This window comes from Lagenorhynchus albirostris, chromosome 9 (genome assembly GCF_949774975.1).
Source record: "Lagenorhynchus albirostris chromosome 9, mLagAlb1.1, whole genome shotgun sequence".
NCBI classification, from domain to species: domain Eukaryota; kingdom Metazoa; phylum Chordata; class Mammalia; order Artiodactyla; family Delphinidae; genus Lagenorhynchus; species Lagenorhynchus albirostris.
The window spans coordinates 96,587,900-96,601,899 of NC_083103.1; the positions used below are offsets into that span (position 1 = coordinate 96,587,900).

At 51.7% G+C, this 14,000-nt stretch overlaps 1 protein-coding gene across 1 annotated transcript in view; it reads left to right on the forward strand.

Moving 5' to 3' along the window:
- The window catches only part of GRIK4 (glutamate ionotropic receptor kainate type subunit 4), a 311,751-nt gene that overhangs the window by 150,976 nt on the left and 146,775 nt on the right, over positions 1-14,000 (forward strand). The window contains exons 3-4 of the mRNA XM_060157982.1: positions 383-480; positions 4,665-4,830. Of these exons, the coding sequence (XP_060013965.1) occupies positions 383-480; positions 4,665-4,830 (264 nt within the window). The remainder of the gene's footprint in view (positions 1-382; positions 481-4,664; positions 4,831-14,000) is intronic.

A 14,000-nucleotide genomic window follows, 5' to 3' on the forward strand; every position in this document is an offset into this window, starting at 1 on the left:
CAGCACCTATCCTGCAGGCTAGGCAGAAAGGGGGTGGGGCGTGCAGGTTTCCACTGTGCGCCTCCGTCCTTCGGTGACAGCCCAGACAATTTATACACCCTGTTGGCCGAGGCCGTATGTTGTCATAACCTGGGTCATTTCCTCATTTAATACCATCCATAAACTCCAATAAAACTGTCCTGGAGCCCAGTAGTCCAGGGGAGGAGAGGCACTGGGTTTGGAAGAATAGGAGGGGGGACCAGGACGGGGACGGGGGTGCGCGGGAGGTGAGGGGCCAGCGGGGGGAAGATCGGAGGACTCGAGGCCGAAGCCCACGCCCCACCTGATAAGCGCCTTGTTTCCTTTCCTGCTCCCCACGTTTTGCCCCTGCCGCTGGCTGCAGTGTGTCAGATCCTTCCCAAGGGGGTGGTCGCTGTCCTGGGACCATCCTCCAGCCCGGCCTCCAGCTCCATCATCAGCAACATCTGTGGGGAGAAGGAGGTGAGTGCTGGGCAGGGTTGGGGGGCTCTCTGCAGGCTGGCAGCCTGTGCCCCAGGCCCAAAGATATCATGGATTCTTAAGGGCTGGAAGAGTGAATCAAGTCTGGTTGGTGTCACTAATAACATCAATACAAATAAGAGAACTGGGCCTTTGTTGGTCACTTACTTTTTTCAGGTTGCTTGGATGGAGGGGACTCAGAGGAAGTTTCGTAAGATTTTCAAGCTGAGCCCCTCCGAGTCTTGGGGTCCTGTGACAGGGGAAGGGGGTGTCCCTTGAAGGCGGCAGGTAGAGGGAGAGGCTGGGGAGGGTGGTGGTCCAGGGGAGGCCAAGAGGGCAGAAGTCTGAGCTCCACAGGAACAGCTGCGGAGTCTCTGTTTAGATATTGGGATTCTGGGGAAGAATGCCTTTGGGGCGAGGCCTTGCTACATTTTAGTGCTGAAATAAAGTTTGAAAACCTCTGTTTTATAAGCTTTCTAGAAAAGAGGTTTTATTTCGCTTTCTTCTTCATTCACCAATTCCAGGGTTTACTTCTCCAAAGTGTTGGGTCCATTCCCTCTAGCCCCCGTTCCCTGGGAGATAAAGATGGCCTGCTCCCTATTCCAGCAACTCTCTCCCTCCTTTTCCCCCAGAGGAAACAAATTGGAAACTTCAGAGATTCTATTGCCGGAATCTTTCCTAGTCCTTCTTGGAATCAATCAGTCCCTCCCCTTTCAGATACATTCCTGGGAGACAGTGGCAAGGTGACCCCATAGCCTCCCAAGGGCCTTCTAGCCAGGTCTTTGGGGAACAGATGGAGCCTGATGGTCAGGAGCTGTGGAGGGGCAGGGCGGAGGGACAGGACACGGAAGGGCAAAACTGGCACCTGTCCTGGGAGCCTAGAGGCTCAGCCTTCCAGAAGCGTTAGCTTTGGGAGGATCCAGTTCTTGCAATAGGATGGGGCACCTCCTTAGTGAGCTGCCCTCACCGAGGCAGTGGAGCAATAGTCAGGCCCCTGCTTAGCCCAGGCCCTCTGGAAGCCACTCCCTTGATGCTCCCGCTTCTCTTATGATCAGAGGGCTTGGTCCCTGCGGCTTTGGGAAGAATACTGGTCTTCTTTGTTTTAGGAACGCACTCTAGGAATTGTTATCAGCACCGTAGAGTGCCCTGCGGTCCTAGCTCCAGTCCTGCAATGGGTCTTACTTACCACTGCCCTGTAGGCTGAATCCTTGAGCTTCAGGCCAGGCGCAGGGTCTGTGTTGACAACTCCCCATCCTTCCTCCCAGATGTCCTGAAAGATGACTCCCGAGCCAGCCCAGGCCAAAAAAAAAGAGCTTCTGTCCCACTGCAGTCCCTTCCAGCATCTCCCAGGCCTGGGCCCCTGCAAGTTAGACCTGCTGCTTCATTTAAATCTTTCTTGCCAGGCTCCACATAACAGCTCAGATCTGTGGCAGGTTGTTATTTCCCGGTTGCTCTGATCTTCACCAAGTGAGGTTGCCAAGACTTCGGCTGCCCATTTCCTCTTTTCTGCTCTCTCCTTTTTGTTCCCCCCTCTCCCTCTTCCCCAGCAAACTTTCCTCCCTGTCCCCTACAGTCACCCCCCCAGTCCCCACTCCAGAATGGCCTCCTCTTGGTGTTCAGCAGCTATTTTATCTCAGCGAACACATCCCTTAACCCTGCTTGGCATTTCAGGCCAGAGGTGGAGACCCTGATTTGCACCCATCTTCCCATCCCGCCGCCCCGGACCCTGTGCCGTTGACCAGCCAGGCAGGCTGTGCTGCCCAGGGAATGGCCAGATGGTTACCCCTCCTTTGTCTGGTCATGTTCCTTCCAGAGCAACCTTCCCTCTCCATTCAGATTTTGCACTTCTTCTACTATTTTATGAGGCTGAACTGCCTCGCACTGATTACCTTCAGCTTCAGGGAAAAGAAATGGAGTTCTCACTGAGGAGTTCATTCTTTTAAATGCTGCTAAGATGTCTGCAGCCCCCGTGGCTGGCTGCTTCTGCCTTGCTGCCCTCCCCTCCATGCCGCTCACCTCTCCATCCCCCCACCCCTCCATGATGACTTCCGGGGATGCATTTGCACCTGCAGATCCGTCTTGGATTGATCTCTGTCCCAGAGAGAAACTCAGCAGGATTGGCCTGGCCATCCCTTCCGGGGCCCATCAGAGCAGCTGGCTGCCTCCCAGCAGCCTTCAAGATGCCAGGCTGTGCTGGAGACTTCGCACCAGCTCCCCTTCTTAGGAAGGCCCCTCAGCCCTCACCCCTTGCACATACAGACCTAAGAGCTTTTGCAGGAGCTTCAAGATTTGGGGAGAAAGGGGGAAGGGAATGAGAAAAGGCATTGCCTAAACACTTACCCCACATGTTAGGAACTGAACTAGCACATCCTCCACATACAGGGTCTCGTTTTGTTCTCCCAAAGCTCAGGAAGCACCTGTTGTTTCTCCATGTTAATGAAGCTTAGCCAGGTTAAGCAGTTTGCCCCAAATCACACAGCAGAACCAAGATGCAAACCCAGGACTGTAGACTCTAAAACGCATTTTCCTGAGTCTTCGCTTTCCTGAGCCTTTTGCCTGCGTCATCTCTGGGATTGGTGGATCCAAGGGAATCTCTAAGGGTACTTTCTATGCGGGGTAAGTTAGCTGCTGCTGGAACCCGGTAGGCTGGATGGCCACACGGAGAGGGCCTTGGGCAGAGATGCTCAGATGTGTAAGCCAGCCAGCCTGGCCACCCTGCCCACCCTGCCCCTGCCCAGCCTGGCCTCCATCTCACCCTTCTGTGACCTTTTTTCCTTTCAAGGTGCATTTGTTATTCATTTTAGACAGATTGTAAGCGTTGCAAAATATGGGAAGAAAGACCCCTTAGGACACACCCCAGGTCAACGTCGCTCTTTAATGTCGTTACTCACCAGTCTCTCTCCCCAGTTCTATGCTTTTCGGTCTCTGCTCAAAAATATTGGTTGCCCTCTCTCTCTGGTTCAAGGGCTAATCCTAGTTGAATTCAGGAATTTTCTCCCAAGTTTCTGCTAAATCTTTACCCTCCCCTCATCCCAGTCTCAGAGGAGCTCTGGTCTCTGGCTGACTTCTTTCAGAAGCTTAAAAGGATAAGGTAGCAGAATCCTACAGAGACCGTGTCAATGTCATCCCAGACTCTGGGCCAGCCCAGGCAGGGAAAACTTCTGCAATCATGTCTGAATAACCCATGCTAGGAACCAACCAACTCACCATCAGGAAGTTCTTCTTGCTGTCCACCCTCAATCTTACTCACTTTCACATCAGTCCAAACCCATGCTCACAATAATCTGGCCCTCGCACTGGGCACCCTAAGTGAGGATGAGGGTTGAGGTTTCAGCCCCATCTCTGATAGAGGCACAAGCAGCCTTTAGCTCTTCCGGCTCTGGGCACCAGGGTGACATAATAAAATCAAGGTGGATGGCAGCTTATTACGTTTTAACTTCCCTATTACCTACCCAGTAGCCTAAGCTTCCGGTAAAGCAGCCATTCCAGCCTGTTAATATCTCTTTCCTGGAGAAGAGAGGCAGAAGGCAGGGGCAGTGCCTCCCTGAAATGTCAGGAATAGATGCAGAGGGAAGCTGACACTGTCCTAATGAGGCCATAGCAGGTATTTATTTACCGGGCTCCATCCGGAGGCCCTCTAGATGGTTTCCCAGCCTGCAGCGCTTCCCCCTCCTCACGTAAGTCTACGGAGGAACCCATCCCAGGCCTTTAGCCAGGATGGGAGCTGGTTTATTTATCTGTTGGCTAGGCTGGGCTGAGGGGGCCCCTCCCTTAGTCCCCAGGGCATCTCTGCTCTGATTCATTAACCACACATCAAATAGTATAAGGATTATGCCTTCAAGAGCCATCTGTCTGTCTGCCCAGCAGCGGGCAGTTCTTCTGAGAATAAAGACCTATTGTTTTGTCTTCTCAGGGCCACAGACCCCAGCTCCAAGGTCCACAGTACATTTATCCAGGTCCCCGGCTGAAGGGTTTCCCATTCTGGGTCTCACGCGTTGTCATGGATGCCACATCATCTTCCTCCTGTGGAGTGGGTGCCCCGAGTCTTGCAAATTCCATCTCTTGCCAGGCGAAGGTCTTTTACAAAAGAAGCCACCCTCTGCAGCTTTGTCTCACTCATCCCTCTTTTCTTTTTGTCTCGCTGGTTCCGGATCTTCCCTGCTGCCCACTTTTGCTCCTCCGCCCAGGTCCCTCATTTCAAAGTGGCCCCGGAGGAGTTTATCAAGTTCCAGTTCCAGAGATTCACAACCCTGAACCTCCACCCCAGCAGCACTGACATCAGCGTGGCTGTAGCTGGGATCCTGAACTTCTTCAATTGCACCACCGCCTGCCTCATCTGTGCCAAAGCAGAATGTAAGTTTCCCCAGGCTGGCTCCACCCGAGATGGTCAGATCTTGTTGATTTCAACCTGATTGAATTGCCCCCCGGCTGCAGATGATACGCCAAGAAGGGGCGGGCTCCTTCCAATTGTGGGAACGACAACCAAAGGGTTCGGGGATTCCTGTGTGTCCTTGGCTGTTTTCCGTGTGTGTAGGTGAAAGAGAGAGAGCAGTCCAGGAACACCCTTTGCCAGAACTCCCTGTGCATGCGCAGAACAGAGAGGAGCTCAGTTACAGGGAGACTGGCCAACCACCAAGCCTTTTGGCATCTGCAAACGCAATTCCCACGTTTTCAGCCTCATTGTTGAGGAGCTACAAAGAGAGAGAGAGAAAACATAAAATTAGATGCATTTGTACTTGATGGGTTGAAGAGCTTCTTTCCTCAGAGAGTAGATTTTTCTGATGGAACAAGGTCCAAGGTCAATTCCCGATAAATTTTTTTTGTTTGTTTTTGCAAATGCAGGTTTTAGAAATGCATTTTCTCTGACTCTCAACTTGCGACATAAATTTAGTGTTTATGAGATTTAGCTAATTTAAGCCAGCACATTCCAGCAAATCTGTGCATCGGTGTGCTCCCGGTGACAGCTGTGCACCACACACAGTCAGACAGGTGCTGGCTACTGGCTACCACTGGGGCCCGGAGCCCGAGATGCAGGCGTCTGTGTCATGTGGCTCACCTGTGCAGGTCTTCCCCTGCGGGTCTGGGTGGGCTGCACTGGAAGAGGTTTGCCATCTCCATAAGGCTCCTCTCTATGGCTCCTCAGAACTGCTCTGCAGTGTAAGTCCCTCCTCCATCCTGGAATCCCTACAGCATCTGAAGACAAAAGCCCCCTCCCTGCCAAGGGTCAGAACCATCTTCTTTACGGGACCTCTGCACCTTACTGACTCCACTTGTACCTGCATTCATTTATTCAACACGACGCGATTATTTGCTCTGTGCTACCCAAGAAACAAAGTAGCTGAGTCCCAACTATGTATGCTTTTTGGATACCTTATTTAATTATTACAACAACCCAGTGGGTTTGGAAATGTTGGAATTCCCCATCTTAAAGTTTAATACAATGTATAGTCCAGTTCCTCAGTCTCTCTAGCCACACGTCAACTGCTCAGTAACCACGTGTGGACAGTACAGATATAGAACATTTCTGTCTTCACAGAAAGTGCTACTGGACAGCATTGTTTTAGATCATAAGGGTTTTATGGACAAAGCATTTTGTGGCTAAAAAAGGAGAGAAGTGTTTAGATAACACTTCGTTCTCTCTCTCCCTCGTGGAGATTTTCAGCACACAGTAGCATGGACACCCTGAGTTGTCCTGTGGCCAAAACAACTATTTACCTCAGCATCTTCCAAATAGGTTTGATCATATGCCCACCAAGGGATGCTGATCTCAAAGCTCACAGGATGCTAGCATGTGACGGAACAGAGCTGGGATATGTTGCATTCCACCAGGTGGCCCTCCTCGTGTAGCATCCTCGCAGCATTGAAAGGTATAACAGAATCAAGGATTCTCCCCCGGAAATTTCTGCCACAAGCCCACTCAGGCAGGACTGAACTGTCACACCCCAGGCACCCGGCGAGAATGTTGAGAGACAGAGGACGGGCTGTAAATATGCCCAGGCAAAGATTGTCCTGCAGTCCTCATCTGTGCTGGCTACAGCGTCTCACCAACCTGACAGGAAGTTCTTTCTTGTGTCTAGCCACAGTCCCTCTTGCTTTGAAGCTGAGCCCTGTTTCCTCTGCTTCAGCTCTTACTGGGCTTTGGGAAGTAAGTTGTTCAGATGTTTGTTAAACACCTGCTGTGTGCCAAGTACCATGCTAGATACTGTTGCCTCCTAGCCCAGGGCTATTTCCACTGGAATTGACATTCTCTGACATTCTAACGGTTCCTTGCAGATTGCAAAGCACTTTCACTTATGTTTTCCCACTCTACTTCCCTCTTTCCCAGTCATTCTGAGCTGAGCAAAGAGTCTTGCAGCTGCTAAGTGACTTGACTTTAAGGTCACGAAGCTGGTACATGACAAAACCAAGACTCTTAACTCTGGTCCTCCGACTATGAGCCGGGGCTTCCTCCTCCGAGGCCCCTCCCACCCTCCTGGGCTGCACCAGCAGACTCAGAGGAGCAGCTCGGGGTGGGCTGTACCCAGCAGGCACAGTGTCCTTTGAAGGGCAGAGATCTCCCTGGAGCAGTGCTCCGTTGAGTAGGGTGCGGGATGGCTGAGCACAAAGTTCTGGAGAGGATGAGCCCGCCCACGTGCTAGAGGGCCGGCCCACCTCCCAGGGGAGACGCATCAACCACACAGTGCTGCTCGGAGGACTCATCTTTGGAGGCTGCTGAGTGACTCTGGCCCCACCTACCGGGGGGAGGGAAGGTGGGGCAGAGCAGGAGAAGTTCAAGGGCAAAGAGGATTCAAAATCTAATCAAAGGCTGAAGAAATGAGGGACTGAAGGGAAATGCAGCCCAGAGCTTGGGAGGAGACACTCTTCCATCTTCCTTATTAATGCAGGGCCAAGAGACGCTGCAAGTCGAATTAGGAACAGGAATCTAATTCTATTTTCCTGCTGTCAAAATTAAGCATAACAGAGATCATTCCCTGGGGAATCATGCCATGTACTCTCCTTCTTCCCCAAAGTAGATTTTCAATAAGCAGGTTTTGGACCAAGTAGAGTTGTACTGTGGATTACATTATTTTTCTTTAATGGGGGGAAAAAAATTAGAACATCTCTGCAAGTACCTAGTTCTAGTGAGGCTGGGGGAAGAGAAGTGAGGAGCCCAGGCACGGCCATCTGGTCAACCCCGTGGAGCCTGGGGACAGGGGGAGTTTGCTGTTAGGGGACTTCCTAGGAAAGTTGGGGTTCCCCACTACTGTCCCCAAGGCCCCTTTGGTGAGCCCTGCCACAGAGTTACCTTTTGAGACACTCAGGCTGGACCCAGAGCCTTTCACTCTTCGTGGCCACAAGTATAATATTCCGTATATTTTCCTGGTATCATTGTACATAGCTCAAATCAACTTCTTTTTCAGGCTTGCTTTGGTGTTTCTAAGTATTTTAATGTCCTTTTTTTGTGGTTACAAGTCCTGAGCCCCTATACCCTCTGCCGTTTATGTGCTACCTGTGTGATCTTGGCAAAGTAGACTTAGGCACTTGCTAGCCTCTGTTGTCTCATCTATAAAATGGGGATGAGGCTTCCTCCCTCCCAGGGTGGTTGAGGGGATAAAATAGGATGACACACAGTGTATAACAGCATCCACACCTAGGGAACACACAGCACACATGGTTTTAACTCTCTTTCCTTCCTGGAATCCCTTTTGAACAAGGCCAGGCCAGGACCTGCAGTGGCGTGACTGGAGTTCCGCTCTAGCCTTGTAGCATCCCTGTGTTGGCTGAACTCGGTCCAGATGTTGGAGAGGAGAGACTCTTGTCTCCTGGGGAGGAAGTGCGGCTGAAAAGAAACGCAGGCTGGTTCAGTAAAATGGGAACCGTCTTTGCAGGCAATCCAAGCTGCTCCACTACTTATGAGCTGTGTGATGTGAAGCAGGTCACTCTACCTCTCTGAGCTTTAGTTCCCTCCCACGTAAAGTGGGGATAATAGTGCCTCTCAGGGTGATTGGGTGGAAGGTATCTGGGCCCAGAATGTAATACACATTTAATTACTGTTACTGTATCCTGCAACCCTGGTTGTGGCAGTAGCGGGTGGAGGACTGGTGTGTCGGGAATGATACCCAGAGTCCCGTGTGAGTAGCTGGGGGACGAGAGGGGCAGTAGTTGGCCTTTCTAGTGCCACCCCCCCAGGAGGCACTGTGAGAGAGCTTTTGCTTACGGTGATACAAATTAACCACTTACGGAACGCTTACTATATAACAAACACTCTGCTGAGGGCTTGAAATTGTCTCATTTAAACCTCACATTAACCATATAAGATGGGCTCTATAGACATTTTTATTATATGTGTGAAGAAAAGAGAGATTAAGTCCATTTTCAAGGTCACATGGTTCTTGTTACCCCCTCTCCCTGCATCTCCGAACACTGTAGAAGAGACAGAAGTGAGGGACCATTTTTCCTATTTTATGGGAGGACTGAGGCCTTCTTCCAAGGCAACTCAAGTGGTGAATCAGAGGCCAGAACTTGGAATCAGAAACCTGGGTTTGGACCTTGGCCAGTTAGTTCTGTGATCTGTCCCAGCATCTCTCCTGCTGCAGTGATTTGGTCTCTACCCAGGAATAATGATAATAACTGCTTCCAGGGCACTTGTAGGGTTAAATCAACAGTATGTGAAGAAGCTTAGGAAACACTGAAGGCAGTTCTCAGGGCAGGGATGCCTCCTGGGCCCCAGTAATTAATAAACCAACAAACACCCTGAAGTGGAGAGGCCGAGGGGAGCACAGAGGGCAGGTTCTCCCCACGCCCATCCTTGCCGTCAGAGAAGGGGGCCGCCTCCATGGCCGAGCAGGCAGCAGGTGGTCCTCCTGGGACTGAGAAGTCTCAGCCTCCTCCTCCGTCCCTTCTCTGTCTCCTCCTCTGGTCCCCATAGTCTGGCCCTTTCTGTCCTTTCTTGGGGCCAAGCCCAGGTGTGGGATGGGACAAAACCAAGAAGCAGGTGAAATACGTACGTCGTTCAAGCATTTGAATTTGTTCCGTGCCCCTGCCCCACTGACAACACCTCGACCCTCCTCCCTCTCTCTCCATCAGAATCTGCTCCCTGGAAAAACAGGACGTGAAAACCGTACACCCGAGGCACTTGCACCTAGCAGGGGGAGGGGACTGGAGATGTACCAGGTTTAGGGCACAGTGCATGGTGGTGAACTCACATCGTCTCCCTACATCCTCACCATGATCCTCTGGCCGGTATTCCATCAGCTGCCTCCCACAAGATTTTAAAGTGTCGCCCCTGCTGGGAATATTAACATTTTCCAGAGTCAAAGCTTGCAGCCCAGGGAATCAGCCAGTGGAGAGGAGGGATGCCGTTGACGTGATTATTTATTCTTAATTTTTGATGCAAAGGTCCTCTGTGTCCCCTGCAGACCCATCCCTTAGGCGTTTGTGTCCTTGTCCTGCAGACCTGTGTAACCCCTGCTGTGCCTTTCTCAGCCTCTCCGTCCTTTTCCTCCCCGCCCCACCTGGCCCCTGGGTCCCAGTCCCAGAAGCCAGTCTCCCTCCTTCTTCCTAGAACAGCCAGCCTACTGGGTTTCACATCGATCCATCCTATTGCATACTGAGCGAGACTCATAGGTTCCCCAGGTCCCGCTCAGCCTTGGCCTCGGCAGGCAGACTCGCTGCTGGGCCAAGGGTCCCTCAGGAGAGGAGGGTCAGGGTGGAGGTGGAGGGGAAGCAGGGAGAGAGCAGCTTTTAACCCTTCTGGTGGCATCTGCCTTTGGCAAATCCCTTAGTTCCATGAAACAGATAGAGGTGAGGAGAACGACAATTGGAAAATACCAAACTGCACTGAAAAACTCTAATCTTCTTTATGTAACTAAACCACTTTTCCTCTTCTGCAGATGCTTTCCTCTACCTAGAATGAAAAAAGGATCCTTTTCTGATTCATAAAGACTCTCTGGGCTGGAAAGACATCAACATTTTTGTAGTTCAGCTTTCCGACCCCTGGTGTCATTCCCTCTACAGCCATGCTCAACTGGGGCTTCAGTCTTTCCTTGACTACCTCCAGCAATGGGGGACTCACTCCCTCCTGATGCAGCCCACTGCCTCTATAGATGGTTCCAACAGAGCTTCTTCCTTATCATAGCTAAGTGTGTCCCCTGCGACTTCCATCCAGTCATTATTTCTGGGGTTAGCCCTTGACTACAACTCAAGAGCAGGTCTGTCTTATGACAGCCCTTCCCCTCTTCCTCAGACCAGGCACCCACTTCCTTCAGTGGCTCCTCAAGTGACGTGCTGTCTGTCCCCACCTGGCAGTGCTGCTGCCCTGATCTGTTAGGATGCAGAGTCTCTCTCTTCCCCCAGAGGTCTGCGTTCAGTCCACCAGCAAGCACCGTGCATCCCACCTCACAGTGGGGATGTGCCGAGAAGTTTGAAATAGGAGCCCTGCCTAACACTGTGAAGTAATTACAGTACATGTTATCTATCATAATACATGCATATATGCATAAGCATATGCTATCAAATGTTTCATATGGTTTATAACCAAGGGCTGTATTCTGTGAATTGGATAATAAATCCTGTGTGAGTTGGGAGAAGAGAGAAGTGGGTGGGGGCTGGAGATCGGAGAGAGGGTTTGAGGGAGGAGATGGGGTGAAGGACTGTTGGGATGTGAGTGAGTGGGGGGGGGATGGATGGAAGCCAGATTGGGGGGGCGCCTTCTGGGTGACAGACACTGTTCTGCTGACTTGCCAGCCTCTGACTCCCGCTGTAAGGTAGTCTTGACGCTTATCTCACAGATGAGGAAATGGAGGGGCAGAGGGGCAGAGAGAATGGCTCACACTAGCTAACCTACGGGCGGTGCAGGAGCTGGGATTCACGGCCCACCTGGCGCTCTTTCCGTTACTTCAGGTGCAGTGCAGCCTGGGAAAGGGAGTGACTGGGTAGGAGATCCTGGGGACAGTTGCGGACCTCCCAGGGACTCGCTGCCCTTCTCCCCTGCCCTCCCCTGGGCCTTCCCTGCCTCCCTGCAAACAGTGTTGGATGAGAAGGGGAAGGGATGCTGCTTCCTTGTTTAAAAGGCAGCAGAGCACCCCAAGGGGGAGCGGGGGGGGCATGTGGGCATCTATTAGAGCAGGGTCCCCAGTTTCCCTGACACGTTGGGGCTCTTTTACCTGGGAGCTCAGTGCACCTGCCAGCTTTAATGGGATGAAGGGTCCCTGGGCTGCCTTTGCTAGGCTGCTCTGTGCTGTGTGTAATTGTACTGTCACTCCCCAGGCTTTTGTCTTCTCCCACTGAACTCACTGCCCATCTGAAGGATCCCAGGGGATTTGGCCTCTCTCCCCGTCAGGCTCCAGAGATTCTCCCTGCTGCATTCCAGGCCCTATGGGGGTTCACACCCACCATTCCTCCGTTACTCATACCTCCAGCTGTTACTCATACCTCCAGCTGCTCCCTTAGAGCGTGTCCTGGCAGATCTTTCCTTGAGCCAAGGAGAAGGCCACGACTTCAGCAGCTCCGGCTCTGTGGCCTCCCCGACCTCCTTATCCTTTGGATCGGGTGCTCAGACCTTTGTCCAAGTGGGATTTTGCTTTTCCCATCATCTCTGAGAAGATGTGACTATTCTCTCCATTTTACAGACAGGACACAGTGGAGCTACCCCATAGGAAACCAGATTTCAGGCCACCAAACAAAATAGGAATATCATTTGGGTTGGGTTTTTCTTTTTCATTTTTATTAGAGTATAGTTGATTTACAATGCTGTGTTAAGTTTCAGGTGTACAGCAAAGTGAATCAGTTATACATATATCCACTCTTTTTTAGATTCTTTTCCCGTATAGGCCATTACAGAGTATTGAGTAGAGTTCCCTGTGCTACACAGCAGGTCCTTATTAGTTGTATTTTATATATGGTAGTGGGGATATGATTTGAACTTTGCTATAGACTTAGCTGCAGGTTCCTGGCCTCTAAGCTCCTGAGGGCAGGGTCTGTACCGGATCCATCTTCTCTGCTGGTGTCCTATTGGCCGGGTGCCGGGCCCTCAGGACAGTGAGTGCTGGATGAACAGACGTGTGCCTTCCTCCCTCTTCCTTCTGCCTCACTGAGTCACCATTCCTGACCTTTGGGTTCTTGCGGGGATGAGTAGACACAAAAGAAGTAACACTGATTCTACACGTACCAGTTCCAAGTGTGCTTTCACATAGGATCTCAGTGAGTTCTCACCTGTTATGCCCATTTTACAGATGAAGAGTGGAGCCTTGAAGAGGTTAGATGGTTCTCAAGGTCACACAGCCAGCGAGGGTTGACCCTGAGCTTGAATCCAGATCTTCTGCATCTGGGTTGGCAGGAAGTGCCCTGGCAGCATCAGCGCCACTCTGGATGGAAGCCGGTGGTGAGGGGCTGGGAGGGGCACCGATAGCAGCAGGGGGTCTGTACAAGCCTCTATTGAGGCCGTTTGGGAAGGAAGGAAAGGCCAACCCGATGCTGGGCTTGCGCGGCCTGGGTTTCTGAAGCCTCTTTGTGAATAGCAGGCCCTCCGGGGGCTCCCTGCTCCCTGCTGCAGCCTCCAGCTCCTGGGACCACCTTCTCAGGACCCGGGGGACGGGAGTTAGGGGTTGACCCCACCTTCCGGAGCTCCAGTCTCCATCATGCCAGGCCCGTGGGCTCTACCCTGCTCCCTTTTCCTTGTTAACACGGCACACCAAGGCTTCCCCGCCAAAGCCCAGAGACGCGTGTCTCCAGGCCTCCCTGGGTTCTGTGCCTGATGCTTCCTGCTGCATTTTATCCTAAGAGGCAGTCTGTCTCAGGGGAAGAGGGTTGGATGGAGATGAGAAAATGGGGATCGTGGTCTCAGCTGTGCTCCCGGGCACATCTTGTCTTCTCTCTACAAAATGAGGGAGGTGCTACGAATGCTCTTCAGATGCCCCCCATCTTACCTTTTGGTTCTCAAGGGTCAGGAGGGGGCGTGACCTGAACAGGGAGGGTCATATTCATGACAGCTCTGCATTTAATATTCCTTTAACCAGTACAGACACCAGAGCACTGGGATCTTTGGTTAGAAAGCAGCCCTTCCCGGGCCATCCTCAGTGTGTGCAGACTGTGTCTGGGAGAGTTATTCCTCTCCTGCCTCCTGTTCGCCTCTGTGCTGTGGGATTCGAATACTTTATAGGATCCTTGGGAGGACTTGAATGAGATGAGCCATTAAAATGTTTAGCCCATTACCTGGAACACAATAAGAATTCAATAAATGTTACTCTTATCATTGATTGGCTTTTGAGAGCAAATGCCTATAGGTCTCTTTCCATTGGAATTGAGATGCTGTCTTCTCAGGAGACCTCCCACCCAACCACACACCCTCCTCCTGGCCTGCCTTTTCAGAGACAAAGCAGGATTAAGACCTTTGTGTCTCGGTGACATCCTTCTGGAATCCTCCTCCCGTAGGCTAGACGGCAGATAGCGAGGGAGGGGGAGAGTCCTTAGCGCACAATCCCAGTTTTCTGTTTTGTTCTGCTCCCACATGATTGCCTGCTGGAATGCAATTCAAGACCTGTTCT